Source organism: Canis lupus, chromosome X (assembly GCF_003254725.2).
Source record: "Canis lupus dingo isolate Sandy chromosome X, ASM325472v2, whole genome shotgun sequence".
Classification (NCBI taxonomy): domain Eukaryota; kingdom Metazoa; phylum Chordata; class Mammalia; order Carnivora; family Canidae; genus Canis; species Canis lupus.
The window spans coordinates 84236657-84258886 of NC_064281.1; the positions used below are offsets into that span (position 1 = coordinate 84236657).

The 22230-nt window shown below is 37.9% G+C and overlaps 2 protein-coding genes across 3 annotated transcripts in view; one reads left to right on the forward strand and one right to left on the reverse strand.

Annotated features, from left to right (window-relative positions):
- The window catches only part of PAK3 (p21 (RAC1) activated kinase 3), a 571264-nt gene that overhangs the window by 141347 nt on the left and 407687 nt on the right, over positions 1–22230 (forward strand). The gene's annotated exons all lie outside the window — the stretch shown is intronic.
- The window catches only part of CHRDL1 (chordin like 1), a 120840-nt gene that overhangs the window by 83657 nt on the left and 14953 nt on the right, over positions 1–22230 (reverse strand). The window contains 1 exon segment of the mRNA XM_025431431.3: positions 2461–2573. Coding sequence (XP_025287216.2) covers positions 2461–2573 — 113 coding nt within the window.

The following is a 22230-nucleotide window of genomic DNA, read 5'->3' on the forward strand; positions in this document are numbered from 1 at the left end:
AGCTGAATGAAATCAGCATTTTCTTCCCTTTTCGCATCACTAGTCCCTCTGCTGGGTTGGTTGATAGTTTACTGGCATATTTTTCTAAAGCTGGGGTCACTCTTGCTCCAGTTATCAAAGCCTCTCACCAATTGTGGCAGGCACCTCCTGGCCTGCTTATGTAGTGTTTTCACCATTTCCTCGTCCAGCTGCACATTGACAGGAGCCTAGTCTAATTACACAATCACCTGCCTGATGCCATGGGAAGGAAGGGACAATGAGTGGTGGGTCCTCTGAGCTGCTAGCCAACCCTGGGCAAGGAGACATCACTGGCACATGAGTCCTGGATTCCATATAACTCTGCCTTGGTCCAGCAGGCTGGGTTGCCTTCTCTCCTCATTTTCCATTTCAGTCATAAGCTTTCTGAGAACAGGTTAGGGTTTGGAATTGGGTTGATTACCTAGTATGCCTGGACGGGGTGACTGACTGGGTCCCTGCCTGATTTACAATTACAAGATCCCCAGCTCTGACAGCTCTCAACTATTGCTAGATCAAAGGAAGCCTTTGGAAATAAATTTATAATTAGCATTTCCATCCATAATTCATTCCAAACAAGGGTGACTTGCATCTATCATGTGCTTGTGGGGGAAGAGGGTGACAAAGAGGATAGGGAAAGAGAAGATGCCTAGCACTTGAGCTGTCGGCCCTGGGATCATATTAACATTTTCACAGCCCTGCAGACAGCAAAGCTCAGCCCCCAAGGGTTAGCTGTCCATTTCCAACATGTTGGGTCAAGAATCTGACACAATCATGTCATACCAGGCAGCTAATCAGTCTCCAGATGCTCTATTTACTACCTACCCTAGCCATTTAAAGAGGCAGGCTTCTTTTATACAAATCTGAATTCCCATACCCTAAACCTCCTTCTTTTCTCATGGACTTCCTAGAACACCTTTTTTTGGATTGTTGCATTTGGAAACACCACAGAGCCTCCTTATGTGCCACTCTCATCAGAGCCAAGTAGTATCATCTTCAAGTGAAATCAACAAAGCACATCAGAAACCACTCCTGGCTGGGGCCTACTCCAATGCCTCCTTAAGGCTTTAAACTGAATTCTGCTCTAGAGTTAACAGATTAATAAAAATAATAGCCATAATGATAGTGAGGATGATGACACTGACAGCAGTTAACATCTTTTAAATGTTGACTCTGACCAAGCCCATTTTCAAGTAGCTGAATTGTATTAGTGAATTTAATCCTTCCCACAGTCATATGAAATACACAGTATCATTATCCCGTTTTGAAGAAAAAGAAGCTGAAGGGAGCTTAGAGAGTTTAGGTAACTTGTCCGAGGTAACAGGGCTCACAGGTGGCAGAGCCAGGGTTGGAAACATGGTCTGTCTTTACTCCAGAGCCCAATTTTCTGTGTAAATGGCAAAAGAAATCTGGCTTGCAAGTGACTGCTTCTGTTCTACCTGGGCACTAAGGAGGAGTTATAGTTTGGAATTCCAAAAGGTCTCAAGTGAGAGGCCAGTACTAAAAACTCTTTCCATATGCTCAGAGTTCTCCATTCTCAAGGCCTTACCTACTTGGTTTCCCCCAGGGGTCATTTTGATCCCCAAGCCACTTTGGCCCTGTCTCAGAACATTCTAGGTTGTCACAACCAGGATCAGTGCTATTGGCATCTAGTGGGTAGAGGCCAAGTGTGCTGCTAAACTTCCTACAATGTACAGGACAACCTCCCATCCCCACTACCAAAAAGGAATGATCTGTCCCTGAATGTCACTAGTCCAGAGGTTGAGAAACCCTGGCTTAGGGTAAGATGGTAGGGGGCTTCTTGAGAAAGATGGACCGTAGCTATGGTCCTGAGTCAAGGCCATGGAAAGAAGACGAGACTTCCTGCATTGCCTATTGCAAAGATGGCATTTAAGGTGTCCAAACGCCCCTCTGAATGACTGGCCAGGGGCCAAGGCCAAGCCAAGAGAACTCTAGTCATCAGCAGGTACAGGCCAAGGTTTCACAGCCTCGATCTTAATTACCCCTACTGGCTGAGACAACATAGAATACACTCTCTCCCAATGAACCAGTGTATGATCTGTCTTAATCTCTTCTCCAAAGGCCAGCCTTGAAAATGATCCTCAAAACGATTTTGTCTTATGATCCAGGCACTACAATGGTCTGTCTTTGTTTCCCCATTCCCACTATCAAACTATTCTACATTCTCCCACCACGTGCCACATCATCTGCCTAAGAGACCATAAATATATGTCCCTAGAAAATACTCAGAGATCCCCCCCACACACACACACACAAATCCAACCAAAAGGCACCAAGGGGAAAATTAGTCAGGAGACGTATATTTCTCCTTATAAACTGCTTCCTAACTCCTCTTAGGCTTTAACCATGCCTGCTTCCCAGCCAACCTGGGCATTGGAAGTACCCAATGCATGATGAGGAGCAAAATTGGGTATGGCACTGTACCTCTGAGCAGATGCAGTTCACACAGTAAACCAACCCATAAGGTTCCAGGTAAGGATGCCATCTCTCACCCACTCTGTACTTCTTGTCTTGAAACACACAATATGTCTCTGAATCTGCAAGGAAGGAGATGGAAAATATGACTGTTAGACACCATGGACAAAGTCGTTAAACCCAAAGGCAATCACACATTCTACCTGGTTTAGTGTATATCAGGAGCAGAGGCATAGGGAATGTTGACAGAAGCTCTCCTATGGGCTCAGGCTTTTAAGTGCTGTGCTTATGTGATCCTACCATGATCCAGTAAGGTTGGAAGCACTGTTAGAATCATTTCATAGATGAGGGAAATCAAGAGTCATATAACCAGTAAGTAACTGACAGGAGATTCAGACCCAGCTTTGCCTGAGTGAAGCACAGATCTTGGTTACTGCTCTGTTACAACAGTAGGATAAGGGAGCCTGTCATGTGTCCTTCCTGAAAGAAGTTGTACTCCTTTGCTTTTGAAATGCAAGCGAACATCCGAAATGCTGATCAATCCTTCTCAGAGTTGCCCAGAGGTGGTGTAGGAGTAATGAACTAAACACAATATGTTAAGTTCCTGTAAATGGCTTTGCCCATGCATGCTAATATCATTAAATCATTAAACAATATTTGGACACTTACTGATTATCAGGCACTCTGCTGACTGCTGAGGATAAAATGGTGAGCAAATATACCCATAGTCCTTGCTTTCCTCCAACTTACAGACTTTTTCTTATATAAGCAACTCCCAATTTACTCAAAAGCAATGCCTCCTTCTTCTTTGATGAACAGAGATTTTCATAGCCACAGCTTATCTTGTGCTACAGTTACTTGAGCACATACTATGTTACTTGCATTACTTTTCATGTCTTATTTCTCCATTAAAGTAAAAGTTCCTTAAAAGCAGGCAGCATTTATTCTTCACTCTCTGCTAGCAGGCCTAGCATACTGTGGCTGATAAATGTAATCAATTAGCAAATGACTGGTAAATGAATTTCCAAACCACATGATTCACCTTTGCATCCCATCCTCATCTACCTCCTGCATCCCATCATACAAGGTCAAAGCAAACCAAGACTGTTCTTGTAACAAACACATTAGTTTCCCCCATTCTGCAGTACACCATTTCTCTGATGATCCAAATCTTAAAATAAAGGAAAGGCAGATAAGCAAGAAATTGGGAGAAGATATTTCCAACAAATAAAATGTTAGTATCGGGAACCTTTTCTGATCATTTAAATTAATAAGTTAAAGACCAACCAATCCAGTAAAAAGATGATCTATTTATCCAGGACATGAGTAAAAATTTGGGGTAAGAAAAAAGGAAAATAGGCAATAAACATAAAAGATGTTCAACCTCACTAGTAAGGAGAGATGCAAACAACACTGAGATCCTTGTCTCAGGTCAATCACTGCTTCAAAGACGCTCAATGTTTTTTTTTTTTTCCAGCTACTCACAAGATAAATTCCAATTTACTTTTCAAATCTTGATTTTCAACTTCTTCAGAATGATGAACTGTTAGAAAATCTGGGTTTGCATTTTAGCTAGCTCTAGCTGTGTGTCATTCAGCAAATTATTGAAACTGTCAATCTCAAAAAAAAGTTAAAAATAGGGGTGCATGGGTGTCTTGGTCAGTTAAGCATCCAACTCCTGATTTTGGCTCAGGTCATTATCTCAGGGTCATGAGATTGAGCCACGTGCCAGGGTCTGCACTCAGTGCAGAGTCTGCTTGATATTCTCTTTCTTCCTCTGCCACTCCCCCCTCTCCTCTCCTCTCCCTCCTCAGAAACAATAAAATTTAAAAATATAAAATAAAAAAATAAACTGTCAATCTCAGTTTTCAACATCTGTGGAATATAGATTATCTGTTTCTCAAGCAGAGATTGCAGGATTAAATGAAACTCTCTGTAAATTATAAAGTACTACAAAATGCAGAGCATTATTTTATGTTAACTGATTATTTTATTTTTAGAAAAGTGATGCGTACTTAATGTAGAAAACTGGAATACATTCACAAAGTTCCAAAAAGAATAAAATAATAACGTCAATGTATATATATGAAAAACATGACACCAATTCCTGCAGGAGACAACCACTTGTAATATACCGGTATCTTACAGCCTGTGGGTCGAAGAAAAAATCAAAAGGGAAATTAGAAAACTGTTTGTACTAAGTGAAAATAAAAACACAGGATATCAAAATCAGTGGGGTTCAGCTAAAGAAGTACTTAAAGGGAAATTTATATCACTAAAATACCTATATTAGAAAAGGAGAAAAGTCTCAAACCAACACCTTAAGAAACTAGAAAAACTAGAGCAAAATAATCCAGTGAAATTGAAGACAGAAAATCAACAGAAAAAGAAAGCTGTGAGACCAAACCTGTTTTATAATAAAATTAATAAAATGGATAAGCTTCTTACAAAACAAGCAAAGAAAAAAGATAGAAGATGCAAATTCTCAATATTAGGGACAACAGAGGGCATTTTTTAAAAAGCATAAAAAAGGAGTATTACAAATAACTTTATGTTACTTAGTTTAGCAACTTAGATGAAACGGATGAATTCATTGAATGACACAAATTACCAAAGCTAAATCTAGAAAAACTATATAACAGGAATGTTCCATTTATTTATTTATTTATTTATTTATTTATTTATTTATTTATTTATTTCTAAGAGAGAGCCAGCACATGAGCAGGGGCAGGGGCAGAGGGAGAAGGAGGGAAAGAATCTCAGACCCGCTGAGTGTAGAGCCTGAAACACGGGGTGGATCTCAGACCCTGAGATCACGATCTGAGCTGAAATCAAGAGTTAGAGGCTTACTGCTGTTCAACATAGTACTGGAAGTCCTAGCCTCAGCAATCAGACAACAAAAAGACATTAAAGGCATTCAAATTTGCAAAGAAGAAGTCAAACTCTCCCTCTTCGCCGATGACATGATACTCTACATAGAAAACCCAAAAGTCTCCACCCCAAGATTGCTAGAACTCATACAGCAATTCGGTAGCGTGGCAGGATACAAAATCAATGCCCAGAAATCAGTGGCATTTCTATACACTAACAATGAGACTGAAGAAAGAGAAATTAAGGAGTCAATCCCATTTACAATTGCACCCAAAAGCATAAGATACCTAGGAATAAACCTAACCAAAGATGTAAAGGATCTATACCCTCAAAACTATAGAACACTTCTGAAAGAAATTGAGGAAGACACAAAGAGATGGAAAAATATTCCATGCTCATGGATTGGCAGAATTAATATTGTGAAAATGTCAATGTTACCCAGGGCAATATACACGTTTAATGCAATCCCTATCAAAATACCATGGACTTTCTTCAGAGAGTTAGAACAAATTATTTTAAGATTTGTCTGGAATCAGAAAAGACCCCGAATAGCCAGGGGAATTTTAAAAAAGAAAACCATATCTGGGGGCATCACAATGCCAGATTTCAGGTTGTACTACCAAGCTGTGGTCATCAAGACAGTGTGGTACTGGCACAAAAACAGACGCATAGATCAGTGGAACAGAATAGAGAATCCAGAAGTGGACCCTGAACTTTATGGGCAACTAATATTCGATAAAGGAGGAAAGACTATCCATTGGAAGAAAGACAGCCTCTTCAATAAATGGTGCTGGGAAAATTGGACATCCACATGCAGAAGAATGAAACTAGACCACTCTCTTTCACCATACACAAAGATAAACTCAAAATGGATGAAAGATCTAAATGTGAGTTTGGCTATCGTGGCCATTGCTGCTAGAAACATCGGGGTGCAGGTGTCCCGGCGTTTCATTGCATTTGTATCTTTGGGGTAAATCCCCAACAGTGCAATTGCTGGGTCGTAGGGCAGGTCTATTTTTAACTGTTTGAGGAACCTCCACACAGTTTTCCAGAGTGGCTGCACCAGTTCACATTCCCACCAACAGTGTATGAGGGTTCCCTTTTCTCCGCATCCTCTCCAACATTTGTTGTTTCCTGCCTTGTTAATTTTCCCCATTCTCACTGGTGTGAGGTGGTATCTCATTGTGGTTTTGATTTGTATTTCCCTGATGGCAAGTGATGCAGAGCATTTTCTCATATGCATGTTGGCCATGTCTATGTCTTCCTCCGTGAGATTTCTGTTCATGTCTTTTGCCCATTTCATGATTGGATTGTTTGTTTCTTTGCTGTTGAGTTTAATAAGTTCTTTATAGATCTTGGAAACTAGCCCTTTATCTGTTATGTCATTTGTAAATATCTTCTCCCATTCTGTAGGTTGTCTTTTAGTTTTGTTGACTGTATCCTTTGCTGTGCAAAAGCTTCTTATCTTGATGAAGTCCCAATAGTTCATTTTTGCTTTTGTTTCTTTTGCCTTCGTGGATGTATCTTGCAAGAAGTTACTATGGCCGAGTTCAATGGAAGGAGCCTCGGTGTCCAACGAAAGATGAATGGATAAAGAAGATGTGGTTTATGTATACAATGGAATATTACTCAGCTATTAGAAATGACAAATACCCACCATTTGCTTCAACGTGGATGGAACTGGAGGGTATTATGCTGAGTGAAGTAAGTCAGTCGGAGAAGGACAAACATTATATGTTCTCATTCATTTGGGGAATATAAATAATAGTGAAAGGGAAAATAAGGGAAGGGAGAAGAAATGTGTGGGAAATATCAGAAAGGGAGACAGAACGTAAAGACTGCTAACTCTGGGAAACGAACTAGGGGTGGTAGAAGGGGAGGAGGGCGGGGGGTGGGAGTGAATGGGTGACGGGCACTGGGTGTTATTCTGTATGTTAGTAAATTGAACACCAATAAAAAAATAAATTAAAAAAAAAAAAGAACATGAGTTAGTAGTAAAAAAAAAAAAAAAAAAAAAAAAAACAACTCTGTCACAAAGAAAACTTCAAGGCCAGATAGCTTCAGTGGTGAATTCTATCATTATATCAAATATTTCAGAAAAAATGAAGAGGAGAGATTGCTTCCTAACTAAATCACTGATGTAACCATGACACTGACATGAAAAACAAGATTAAAGGTATTACAAGAATGAAAATAGAGGGGCACCTGGGTGGCTCAGTGGTTGAGTATCTACTTTCGACTCAGGTTGTGATCCTGGGGCCCTGGGATCAAGTCTCACATCAGGCTCCCTGAAGGCTGCCTGCTTCTGCCTCTGCCTGTGTCTCTGCCTCTCTCTCTCTGTGTCTCTCACGAATAAATAAATAAAATTTTTTTTTAAAAAAAGAAGGAAAATAGAGACCAATATCCCTCCTGAACATAGATACAAACATTTTCAATAAAACTTCAGTAATTTAAACCTAACAATATATAAAAAGGATAATATTTTATGAGCAAGTGGTTTTTATCCTGAAAATTAAAGGATAATTCAACATTCACAATTCAGGCAACATAATTCATCCATAATTCATCACCAATCTGGAGAAGAAAAATCATGTGATCAACACAATAGATGCTGAAAAAGCATTTAACAAAATTCTACATCAACCTGTGACAGAAACTCTCAGCGAAGTAGAAAAGGACCTTCGTCAACCTAATAAGAGCATCTTCCAAAAAACCTGCAGCTAATAACATATTTAATGGAAAAAGACAATGCTTTTTCCCTAAGATTGAGAGTTATGCAAGGATGCCTGCTCTACCACTTTGGAGAGCATAGCCAGTGAAATCAGATAAGAAAAAGAAGGAAAAGGCATACATATTAGAGAATAAAACACAAAACTGATCTAATATTAGATGGTATGGCTGTCTACAAAGAAAAATCCCAAAATAATCGATTTAGAGTTACTATAAATAGTAAGATTTAGAGTTGCTATACATTCCTCTCTAGTGCACATGGAACTTTCTCCAGAACAGACCACATACTGGGTCACAAATCAGGTCTCAACTGATACCAAAAGATTGGGATTGTCCCCTGAATATTTTCAGACCACAAGGCTGTCTTTTTTTTTTCTTTTTTTTTTCACAAGGCTTTCAAACTAGAACTCAATCACAAGAAGAAATTTGGAACTCAAACACATGAAGGTTCAAGACGATCCTACTAACAGATCCAACCAGGAAATCAGAGAATTAAAAAGATTCATGGAAACTAATGAAAATGAAGATACAACCGTTCAAAACCTTTGGGATACAGCAAAGCAATCCTAAGAGGGAAATACATCACAATACAAGCCTTCCTCAAAAAACTGGAAAAAAATACACAAGCTAACCTTGCACCTAAAGGAATTGGAGAAAGAACAGCAAGTAAAACCTACACCAGGCAGAATAAGGGAGATAATAAAGATTCGAGCAGAACTCAATGAAATAGAGACCAGAAGAACTGTAGAACAGATTGACAAAACCAGGAGTTGGTTCTTTGAAAGGATTAATAAGATATAATAAACCACTAGCAGCGTTACTAAAAAGAAAGAGAAAAGACTCAAATTAATAGAATCATAAATGAAAGAGATCACAACCAATACCAAGGAAATACAATTTGAAAAAATGTATTATAAGCAGCTATTTGCCAACAAATTAAGCAATCTAGAAGAAATGGATGCATTTCTGAAAACCACAAATTACCAAAACTGGAACAGGAAGAAATAGAAAACCTGAATAGGCCAATAACCAGGGAGGAAATTGAAGCAGTCATCAAAAACTTCCCGAGACACAAAAGTCCAGGGCCAGATGGCTTTTCAGGAGAATTCTATCAAACGTTTAAAGAAGAAACCATACCTATTCTACTAAAGCTGTTTGGAAAGATAGAAAGAGATGGAATACTTCCAAATTCGTTCTATGAGTCCAGCATCACCTTAACTCCAAAACCAGACAAAGACCCCACCAAAAAGGAGATGATAGACCAATATCCTTGATGAACATGGATGCAAAAATTGTTAACAAGATACTAGCCAATAGGATCTGACAGTACATTAAGAAGAGTATTCACCATGACCAAGTGGGATTTATCCCTGGGATGCAAGGTTAGTTCAACACTCGTAAAACAATCAATGTGATAGATCACATCAACAAGAGAAAAACAAGAACCATATGATCATCTCAATAGATGCAGAGAAAGCATTTGACAAAATACAGCATCCAATCCTGATCAAAACTCTTCAGAGTGTAGGGATAGAGGGAACATTCCTCAGCATCCTAAAAGCTATTTATGAAAAGCCCACAACAAGTATCATTCTCAATGGGGAAACACTGAGAGCTTTTCCCCTAAGGTCAGGAACACGACAGGGACGTCCACTCTCACCACTGGTATTCAACATAGTACTAGAAGTCCTAGCCTCAGCAAACAGGCAACAAAAAGAAAGAAAAGGCATTCAAATTGGCAAAGAAGAAGTCAAATTCTCCCTCTTTGCAGATGACATGATACTGTCCATAGAGAACTGAAAGACTCCACTCCAAGATTGCTAGAACTCCCACAGCAATTCGGCAGTGTGGCAGGATAAAAAATCAATGCACAGAAATCAGTGGCATGTCTATACACCAACAATTTGACTGAAGAAAGAGAAATTAAGGAATCATTCCCATTTATAATTGCACCCCAAGGCAGCCCTGGTGGCTTAGCGGTTTAGCACCACCTTCAGCCCAGGACCTGATCCTGGAGACCCGGGATCGAGTCCCATGTCGGGCTCCCTGCGTGGAGTCTGCTTGTGTCTCTGTCTCTCTGTCTCATGAATAAATAGATAAATTTTTTTTAAAAATTGCATCCCAAGCCATACAGCACCTAGTAATAAACCTAACCAAAGAGGTAAAGGATCCATACCCTACAAACTACAGAACACTTCTGAAAGAAATTAAGGAAGACACAAAGAGATGGAAAAATATTCCATGCCCATGGATTGGAAGAATACATATCATGAACATGTCTATACTACCTAGGGCAATTTACACATTCAATGCAATCCCTATCAAAATACCATGGACTTTCTTCAGAGAGTTGGAACAAATAATCTTAAGATTTGTGTGGAATCTAATAGTGAAAGGGAATAAAGGGGAAAGGAGAGAAAATGAGTGGGAAATATCAGTGAGGGTGGCAGAACATGAGAGACATCTAACTCTGGGAAACGAACAAGGGGTGGTGGAAAGGGAGGTGGGCGGGGGGTGGGGGTGACTAGGTGATGGGCACTGAGGGAGGCACTTGATGGGATGAGAACTGAGTGTTATGCTATATGTTGGCAAATAAAACTCCAATAAAAAATATACAAAAAAAGATTTGTGTGGAATCATAAAAGGCCCCGAATAGCCAGGGGAATATTCAATAAGTGGTGCTGGGAATATTGGACAGCCACGTGCAGAAGAATGAAACTGGACCACTCTCTTTCACCATACACAAAGATAAACTCAAAATGGATGAAAGATCTAAATGTGAGACAAGATTACATCAAAATCCCAGAGGAGAACACAGGCAACACCTCTTTTGAACTTGGCCACAGTAACTTCTTACAAGATACATCTATGAAGGCAAGGGAAACAAAAGGAAAAATGAACTACTGGGACTTAATCAAGATAAAAAGCTTCTGCACAGCAAAAGAAACAGTCAACAAAACTAAAAGACAACCTACAGAATGGGAAAGCATATTTGCAAATCGACATATCAGATAAAGGGCTAGTATCCAAGATCTATAAAGAACTTATTAAATTCAATACCCAAGAAACAAACAATCCAATCATGAAACGGGCAAAAGACATGAACAGAAATTTCACCAAAGAAGATCTACACATGGCCAATAAGTACATGAGAAAGTGCTTCACATCACTGGCCATCAGGGAAATACAAATCAAAACCACAATGAGATACCACCTCACACCAGTGAGAATGGGGAAAATTAACAAGACAGGAAACAAGAAATGTTGGAGAGGATGTGGAGAAAGGGGAACCCTCTTGCACTGTTGGTGGGAATGTGAAGTGGTACAGCCACTCTGGAAAACTATGTGGAGGTTTGTCAAGGAGTTAAAAATAGAACTATCCTACGACCCAGCAATTACCCTGCTGGGGATTAACCCCAAGGATACAGATACAGTGAAAAACCGAGACACCTGCACCCCAATGTTTATAGCAGCAATGTCCACAATAGCCAAACTGTGGAAGGAGCCTGGGTGTCCTTCGACAGATGAATGGATAAAGATGTGGTCTATATATACAATGGAATATTACTCAACCATTAGAAAGGACAAAAAGCCATCATTTGTTTCAACATGGATGGAACTGGAGGGTATTATGCTGAGTGAAGTAAGTCAATTGGAGAAGGACGATCGTCATATGGTTTCACTCATACGGGGAATATAAGAAATATTAAAATGGATTATAAGGGCAAGGAGGGAAAATAAGTGGGAAAAGTTGGAAGGGGAGGCGGGCAGGGCAATGGGGTAACTGGGTGATGGGCACTGAGGAGGGCACTTGATGGGATGAGCACTGGGTGTCATATTGTATGTTGGCAAATCAAACTTCAATAAATAATAAATTAAAAAGTTGCTATAAATCATAAGAGAATTTAGCAAGATTACAGAACACAAGGCCAATAGAAAAAAATCCGATCACATTTATATATTCTATAAAGAACAAACAAATTGAAATTTTAAAAATTACCACTTGAAATAGCTCCCTCTAAACATGGAAACACTGAGGTATTTATTAATCCAACAAAATGTGTCCCAGATCTGTACTCAGAAATCTACAAGATGATGATAAAAGAAATCAAAGAAGGCTTAAAAATGGATAGGTATGTCTTGTTTGTGAATCAAGAGTCACAATATTGTGAAGATGTCAATTCCCCCCACAGTGATTTATAGATTCAAGGAAACCTAAGACCAAATATTAGCAGGATATTTTGTAAAAATTGGTACACTAATTCAAAAGTTCATGTCGAAAGGCAAAGAATTAGAATAGCCAAAACAATTCTGACCAAGAAAGATTTGGGAGGACATATATGATGTGATTTCAAGACTTAATGTAAAATCATAGTTTTCAAGGCAAAAGGTTAGACAAATATACCAACAGAACAGAATGATAAGTCAAAATATAGACCCACACTTATGTATTCAATTGATTTTCAACCAGCGTGCAAAGACCATTCAACGGAGAAACAGTCTTCTTGAACAAATGCTGCTGGAACATTTGGACAGTCATGTACAAAACATGAACTAAAATGAATCTGTAACTCAAACCATATACAAAAATTAATTCAAGATGGATCATAGATAGACTTTCATGTAAACTTTCATATTTCAAAACTTTTAGAAGAGGGATGCCTGGGTGGCTCACTGGTTGAGTGTCTGTCTTCGGCTCAGGGTGCGATCCCAAGGTCCGGGATCGAGTCCCACATTGGGCTCCTTTCGGGGACCCTGCTTCTCCTTCTGCCTGTGTCTCGGCCTCTCTCTATATGTATCTCTCATGAATAAATAAAATCTTTAAAGAAATAAAAAATAAAATTTCTAGAAGAAATTATTGAAGGCTATCTTTGTGATATTGGGTTAGGCAAAGATTTCTGAGATATGACACCAAAACCACAGTACATAAAAGAAATAGAAAATAGGACCTTGTTAAAATTAAGAACTTCTGTTTTTGAAAGAGTGTTGAGAGGCACCGGGGTGGCTCAGCTGGTTAAGCCTCTGCCTTCCACTCAGGTCATGATCTTAGGGTCCTGGGATGGGGCCCTGAGTGGCTCCCCGCTCAGCAGGGAATCTGCTTCTCTCTCTCTCCCTCTGCCCCTACCCCTGTTTGTGCACACACACACTCTCTCTCTCAAATAAATAAAATCTTCTTTTTAGAAAACAAGCATAGAGAATAAAAAGCAAATCCATGGTTGAGAGAAATTATTTGCAAATCATATTTCTAATTAAAGGCTTTTATCTAGAATATGTAAAGAAATCTCAAAACTTAAGGATAAGGAAACAATCCAATTTTTAAAATGAGAATACAATTTGAAGGCATTTTACCATGGAGGATATACAGATATCAAACATATAGTTAATCAGCAGAGAAATGCAACTTGAAGCCACGATGTGATATCATCACCCACCTATCAGAATGGCTAAACTCAAAAAACCTAAACCATGCTAAGTACTGGTGAGGATGTGAAACAACTGGGACTCTCCTCATATTTGCTGGTGGAAATGCAAAACTGTAAAGCCACATGGAAACAAGCTGGCAGTTTCTTATGAAATTAAACATAACACTTACTTATTACACAACTCAACAATGTCACTCCTAGGTAAATAAAAACATATATGCAGTTCATGAAAACCCTGGCACTTTAGTCAGCTAATGCAGGTTTTAAAAACTGGTTAGTGAAATATTGTTGACACAGTGTCACTAAGCTGTATGCAAATTTCCCCCAAAAAAACCCATATATTAACACAAAAACGTATACCTATGTGTTTAGAATGGCTCTTTTCATTATCCACAAAACCTAAAGCAACTAGAATGTCCTTCAACTCATGAATTTATAAACATCCACACAATGGAATATTAGCAATAAAAAGAAATGAAAGTCGGAAGCACACAAACATAGATGAATCTCAAAGGCATTATGCTAAATGAATAAAAGTCCGATTGAAAGTCCACATGTGGTATGATTCCACTTCTTTTGATTCTGGAAAAGGCAAAACTGCAGAGAGAGAAAACAGATCCATAGTTATCTAGGCCCAGGGAGGGGGGAAGAATCTTAACTACAAAGGGGCGCAGAGGAAATGTGGATGATGGAGCCATTTTTGTATCTTGATTATGGTGGTGCCTACCTGGCAGAATGCCTCTGTCAAAAGTCAGAAAACTTCACCCTACAAAAAGGGTGAATTTTGTTGCATGTAAGTCATACCTTAATAAAACAAAAGAAATATAGAGAGGAATGAGAAATCACATATTAATTCCACTACCAGAAGATCACCACTTTTAACATTTTCAGAAGATCACTCCTACTCTTTTTTCTTTTTTTTTTAGTTAATAGACTTTATTTCTTATACCAGTTTGAAGTCTACAAAAAAAATTGAGCAGAAAGTACAGAGGGTTCCCATATGGCCTCTCTTGACCCCACCCCCAACTCCCTTGTTATTAACATCTTACATTGACAGTGGTACCTTTGTTACAATTAATGAACCGCTAGTGATGCTAGTGATATATTAACTAAAGCACGTGGTTTATGTGAGCATGCACTTTGTTTTGCGTAGTTGTATGTGTTATGACAGATGCATGATGATATATAGCGACCTTTATGGTATCATACAGAATAGCTTCAGTGCCCTAAATATCCCCTGTATTCTGTCTGTTCATCTCCCCCATCCCCCCAACTCCTGAAAGTCAGTGATTTTTTTCTACTGTCTTTATAGTCTCATCTTTTCAAGATGTCATATGGTTGGAATCACCATATGACATATGGATGTGAAGTCTTTTTAACCTTGCTTCTTGCACTTAGAAATATGCATTTACAGTTCCTCCTTGTCTTTGCATTACTTAACAGCTCATTTATTTTGTCACTGAGTAATACTCTGTTGTATGGGCGTACAGCTTATTTACCAATTCACCTACTGAAGGGCATCCTGGTTGCTTCCAATTATTGGAAACTATGAATAAAGCCGCTATAAACATATGTGTACACGTTTCATGTGGACATGGTTCCAACTCATTTGGATAATGCCTAGGAGTATGGCTGCTAGATCACATAGTGAAGCAATGCTTTGCTTTGTAGGAAACTTTGAAACTGTCTTCCAAGGTGATTATACCATTTTACATTCCCACCAGCAATGAATGACAGGTCCTGCTGCTCCATATCCTTACAAGTATTTTTGGTGTTCTCTGTATTTCTGGTATCAGCCATTCTGATGGGTGTGCTGACTTAATTTGTAATTTCCTAATGACATATGATGGGGAGCATCTTTCCATATACTTATTTACCACCTGTATATCTTCTTTGGTGAGGTGTCTGTTTAGCTCTTCGTTTATTTATTAATTGGCTTGGTCATTTCCTTTTCTTTTTTGTGTGAGATTTAAGAGTTCTTTGCATATTTTAGACACAAGTCCTCTACCAGATACGTGTGTTGCTAGTATTTTCCCTCTGTCTGTGGCTTGTATTTCCATTTGCTCAACAGTGTCTTTTGCAGAGCAGAACTTATTACTTTTAATGAAGTCTGATTTATCATTTTTTTTCTGTCATGGAGTGTGCTTCCGGTGTTGCATTTAAAAGCTCACTACCAAACCCAAGGTCACCTAGATTTTCTCACATGTTATCTTTTAGAAGTTTTATATTTATGTATTTTATATTTAGACATTTGATCTATTTCAAGTTATTTTGGGGAAAGGTTTAAGGTTGGTGTCTACATTCATTTTTTTGCATGTGGGTATCTAGTTCTTCTGGTACCATTTGTTGAAAAGATTACTCTTTTTCCAATGAAATGTCACTGCTCCTTTTGTCAGAAATCAGTTGACTATATTTGTGTGGGTCTATTTCTGGCTATTACATACGAGTTGGGTAGTGTCAGTCCTCAAACTCATTGTTTTTCAATATTGTGTAGGAAACTCTGGGTCTTTTGCCTTCTCACTGAAACTTTACAATCACTTCATTTATTTCCACTAAGTAAATTGCTGGGATTGTGATTGGTATTATATAGAATCTACATATCAACTTGGGAAGAACTGGCATCTTGACCATATTGGGTCTTCCTATCCATGAATATGGCATATCTTTCCATTTATTTGATTTTTTTCCTGATAATTTTATAGTTTTCCTTAGAGATCTTGTAAACATTTTACTAGATTTTACCTAAGTATTTTTTTGGTGCTAATGTAAATGGCATTGTGTTTTTAATTACAAATTCCAATAGTTCATTGCTGATATATAGGAAAGCAATTTACTTTTCCTTATTAACCTTGTATCCTTCAACTTTACTATGATTGCTTATTAATTTAAGGAGGGTTTTTTTTGTTTATTTATTTATTTATTTATGATAGTCACAGAGAGAGAAAGGGAGAGAGGCAGAGACATAGGCAGAGGGAGAGGCAGGCTCCATGCACCGGGAGGCTGATGTGGGATTTGATCCCGGGTCTCCAGGATCGCGCCCTGGGCCAAAGGCAGGCGCCAAACTGCTGCGCCACCCAGGGATCCCTAAGGAGGGTTTTTTATTGATTCCTTAGGACTTTTTACATAGATGATCATTTCATCTATAAACAAAGGTAGATTTATTTCTTCCTTCTAAACCTTTACACCCTTTGTTTCCATTTCCCATCTTATTGCATTAGCTAGGATTTCAAGTACAATGTTGAATTGGAGTGGTCAAAGGAGACATCATTGCCTTGTTTCTGATCTTAAGAGGAAAGCACCTAATTTTTCTCCATTGAGTGTGGTGTTAGTCATAGATTATTTTCATAGATGTGCTTTATGAAGTTGAAGAAATTTCCCTGTATTCCTGGTTTGCTGGATAGTGCTGGATTTCATCAAATGCCTTTTATTCATCTATTGATATAATCATGTGATTTTTCTTCTTTAGCCTGTTAATGTGATAGGTTACATTAATTGAGTTTTGAATGCTGAAACAGCCTAGTATGCTTAAAAAAAACTCCATAACTTGTGGATTTTTCAAACATTGTTGGATTCAATTTGCTAATATTTTGCTGAGGATTTTTGCATAAGAGATATTGACCTGTAGTTTTTCTTTCTTGTGACATCTCTTCTTGATTTGAGTATTAGGTTAATGTTGGCCTCATAGAATGTGTTAAGTGGTATTCTTCCTGCTTCTATCTTTTAAACCAGACTGAAGAGTGTCAGTATTATTTCTTCCTTAGATATTTGGTCAATTTCATCAGCTCACCATCTGGGCCTGGTACTTTGTTTTGGAAGGTTACAAATTGTTGATTCAATTTATTTAATAGATATAAGCTATTCAGAGTATTTCTTCTTGTGTGAGTTTTGTTGAATTGTATCTTCCAAAGTATTGGTTCGTAGTTCCTAAGTCATCAAATTTGTGGACACAGAGTTGTTCATTATATTCCTTGATTATCCTTTTGATGTCAATGGGTCAACAGTGATGATGGCCTTTCTTTCATTTCTGATATTAGTAATTTCTGTCTTCTCCCTTTTTTCTTAATTAACCTGCTTAGAGATTTATTATATGGATCTCTTCAAAAACCAGTTTTGGTTTCATTGATTTTTCTCTATTGTTTCCTCATTTCATTTTCACTGATTTCTGCTTTAATTTTTTTGACTTATTTTTCTCTGCTTACTTTGGATTTGATTTGCTCCTATTTTTCTAGGTAGGTGAAACTCAAATTGTTTACATTATATCTTTCTTTTTCTAATATATTAATTTTATGCTACAAATTTCCCCTAAGCACTGCTTTTGCTGCATCCTGTAAATTTTGATAAGCACAGAGCCTGACTTGGGGCTTAATTTCATAACCAGGAAATCATGGCCTGAGCAGAATGCAAGAGTTGGAAACTCAACTGACTGAGCCACCCAGGCACCCCAACCCATGTGCTCTTTTAAATTGTATTATTTAATCTCTAAATATTTGGGGATTTTATAGCTATCTTTCTGTTACTGAGTTCTAGTTTAGTTCCAGTGTGGTCTGAGAGGATACTTTGTATAATAATGTCTATTATATCTAATGTAGTAAGGTGTGTTTTATGACCCATGAATGTGGTCTATCTTGATGGATGATTCACATAAGCTTAAGGATAATGTGTATTCTACTGTTGTTGGATGAAATATTCTATAGAGGTCAATGATATCTGGTTGATTGATGGTGCTGTTCAGTTTAATTATATCCTTACTGATTTTCTGTCTTCTGGATCTGTTAATTATTAATAAAGAGATGTAAAAATCTCCAACTATAATAGTGGATTTGTGTTTCTCCTTGAAGCTCTGTTTTTTGCCACACATACTATGCACCTGTTAAGTGCATACATGTAATTTTCCTTGCTCTGAAAGTCTACTTTATCTGTAATTAATATAGCTACTCCTACTTACTTTTGATTAGTGTCAGCATGCTATATCTTTCTCCATCTTTCTACTTTTAATCTACATAGACCTTTATATTTAAGGTGGGTTTCTTATAGACAACATTTAGTTGAGTCTTGATTTATTTTTTTTACCTACTACATTAGTCTCTTTTAATTGATATGTATAGACCATTCATATTTTTTTATTTTTTTAAATTTTTATTGATTTATTTGAGAGAAAAAGCATAAGCAGGGGGAGGGGCAGAGGGAGAGGGAGAAGCAGATTCCTCACTGAGAAGGGAGCCCAATATGGGGTTCCATCTCAGGACCCTAAGACCATGATATGATCTAAAGGCAGCTGCCCAACTGACTGAGCCACCCAGGCACCCCCACATTTCTTTTAAAGATGTATTTACCTGAGGAGGGGAGAGGCTGAGGCAGAGGGAGAGAGAGAATCTCAAGCAGACTCCCCACTGAGTATGGAGCCCGACACAAGGCTTGACCTAACAACTTTGAGATCATGACTTGAGCTGAACAAGAGTTGGACACTCAATCAACTGAGCCACCCAGGCACCCCCGCTACAGCTTTTCGGATTTCTCACATTTCCTTTTAATTCATTTTTAAGTGTTTCCATCTCCCTGTTTCCATTCCCCATATATTTTTGCATATTATCCATTTTCACTATCAGAGTCCTAAGCATATTACTCAGTTATTACAAATTCCCAGTCTGATAGTTCCAAAGTAAATTCTATAATTGAGGCTGATTCTGATGCTTGACTTCTATCTTCACACTGTGTCTTTTGCCTTCTAACCTGCCTTTGCCTTTTTGTTGAAAGTCGGACATGATGTACCGAATAAAAGAAACTAAGTTAAATAAGCCTTTGGCATGAGGTTTTATGTTAACCTAGCTAGGAATTAGGGTACTTTTACTCTTTGTCATAGATGTGATATCAGAGCTAAAACTTGCTCTAATGTCCTTGTTTGTTTCCCTCTTGTTGTTTTGGCTTCCCTAGATACTCTTTCTTAAATATTGTCTGAGGTGTGCAGTTCTTTAAGCTATAATCTCCTGTTACTATACAAGGGCCCTATTGATGTGGTGGCAAATTGTGGCAGGGGTTGGAGGGAGAAACATTCTACAATAATATGATCAGTTCTCAGTCTTTTACTGGGTCTGTGCTTCTGAGATGTGACCTCCAAAGTGCTGATTAGGTCTGCTCTCCTCCACTAGTGTAGATAAGACAGGAAGGCTAGTAGACTTGGGTATTTCCTTTCTCCCCAGCTGGTTAGACTGCAACAAAATGCAAATCAGTTAAACTCTAGTAAAATCATTTCCCTTGAGGGCAGGCGTCAATTAAGGAGAACTCAGAGCTTTGGGCTTATTTCAGAATGGTTACTTTTTCTCTCCTGCGTCTGGAGCAGCACTGAATTCTTCTCCAGTCTTCATCTTGAGAACCTGGATGAAACTCACAAAAAAGTTTTTCTCTCAAGGGAGTACATCAGCCTTCACCTTCCTCCTACTAGGATCCAACAGTGGTGATTGCATTCACCAGGCTTTTCAGATTTTAGAGTAAAAAACAGGGCAGTTTGCCCTATGATGTCAATGTTGTAATTGATTTATGAAAATTGTTCCTTCTGCTTTTTTTGTGTGGCAATGGGAATGATGACTTCTAAGCCCTTTACATTTCAGACCAGTAACCACAAGCTCATTTTCTGTGCATTTCGTGTAAAAAGGTTTTATCGCAAAATTAACAGCATATAGTAATGCATTTTTGTGAGCCATATTCTAAAATTAACGTGAGTATTTTTGTGCCATTAAATATTCCCTTATACTTCCTGCTTAGTGTCATGACTCTACACCAACATAATTGAACCATGATTTATTTATTAACGAATCCCCTATTTGGGGATATTAGGTTGTCTCATTCTCTTTTTAAAAAACAAACTCCATGATAAATATCTTAGAATATAAAGTTCTATATGCATCACTGGTTATTTTCTTAATATAAATTCTTAGAAGTAGATTAGTCAAAGGTTTTGAGTGTATTCAAGTTCTTGACCTGTACTGTCAAACTGCCTTCCAGAAAAGCTATACTAATTTACCTTCCCACTTGCAGTACATGAGAATGCCCAACACTGGATGGTTTAATTGAATAAAACTCTGCCAATTTGGGTACTTGGGATGCCTCAATATTTTGGCTATTGTAAATAATTATGAAATAACATGCAGTGCATGTATCCCTTTGAATTAGTGTTTTCATATTTTTTTGGTAAATACTCAGTGTGATTACTGGATCATAGGGTAGTTCTATTTATAACTTTTTTGAGGAACCTCCATATTGTTTTCTACAAGTGGCTGCACCAGTTTGCATTTCCACTAACAACACGTGAGGGTTCCTTTTTCTTAACACTCTTGCCAATACTTGTTCCTTGTGTTCTTGATTTATGTCTTTCTCACAGGTATGAGGTACTATCGTAGTTTTGGTTTGCATTTCCCTGTTGACAAATGACGTTGAGCATCATTTCATGTATTTGCTGGCCATCTGGATGTCTTCTCTGGAGAAATATCTGTTCATGTCTTCTGCCCACTTTTAATTAGATTATTTGTTTTTTGGCTGTTGAGTTGTATCAGTTCTTTATATATTTTGAATACTAACCCTTTATCAGATATGTCATTTGCCAATGTCTTCCCCTATTCAGTAGGCTGCCTTTTAGTTTTGTTGATTGTTTCCTTCACTGTGTAGACAATTCTTACTTGGTTTAGTTCCAATAGTTTGTGGTATACATATACAATGAAATATTATTCAGAAGGAACAAAGAATGAAATTTTGCCACGTGTAACAACATGGATGGAGCTAGAGAGTATAATGCTAAGCAAAGTAAGAGAAAGACAAAGACCATGTGATTTCACTGGTATGCGAAATTTAAGAAACAAAACAAATGAACAAAGGGGAAAAAAGAGAGAGTCAAACAAAAAAACAGACCCTTACTATACAGAACAAACTGATGGTTGCCAGAGGGGAGGTGTGTTTGGGGATGGGTGAAATGGATGAAGGGGATTAAAGAGTATACTTATCATGATGAGCACTGAGTAATGTACAGAATTGTTGAACCACTATATTACACACCTGAAACTAATATAATATTGTATATGTTAACTATACTAGAATCATCATTAAAAATTTAATCAAAATTAAAGTGAAACTGCCAATTTGGTACTGGAAAACAGAACCAGTATTTTCCTTTATCAGGAAGTTGAATATATATTCATTTTTAATAAGTATTTTATTTCCCCTTTTGTAATATTACTATTATTGTTATATTAATCTACATTTCTGAGCTAAGGGTAGGTGTTCAAAACCATTTATATTTTGAGAATTTTTTAAAGATTTCATTTATTTATTCATGAGAGACACAGAGAGAAGGCAGAGACATAGCCAGACGGAGAAGCAGGTTCCTCGCAGGAAGCCCAATGTGGGACTCTATCCTGGATACCCTGAGCCAAAGGCAGACACTCAACCACTGAGCCACCCAGGTGTCCTGCTCAAAACCATTTATTAACTGGAAGAACTCAGAAAATCAAAATTACTTTTTAGGCAGAACTTGCATGCTTTTTAGCCAAGTCTTAGAAATACAATTTTCTTGGTATAGACACAAATTAAGACTCTTGGTCCACAATATTCTAGAATGGAGTAGAAGTATTTTAAATATGTTAACAATTCCAGCATCTTCAACTGATGAGAAGTGATCATGAGTTTTCCAAAACAATATCTAAATGAGGCATCTTTTGCTACCTCCCACATGTGGGTGAGAGGCGAGTGACTTTGTCTACAGTAAATT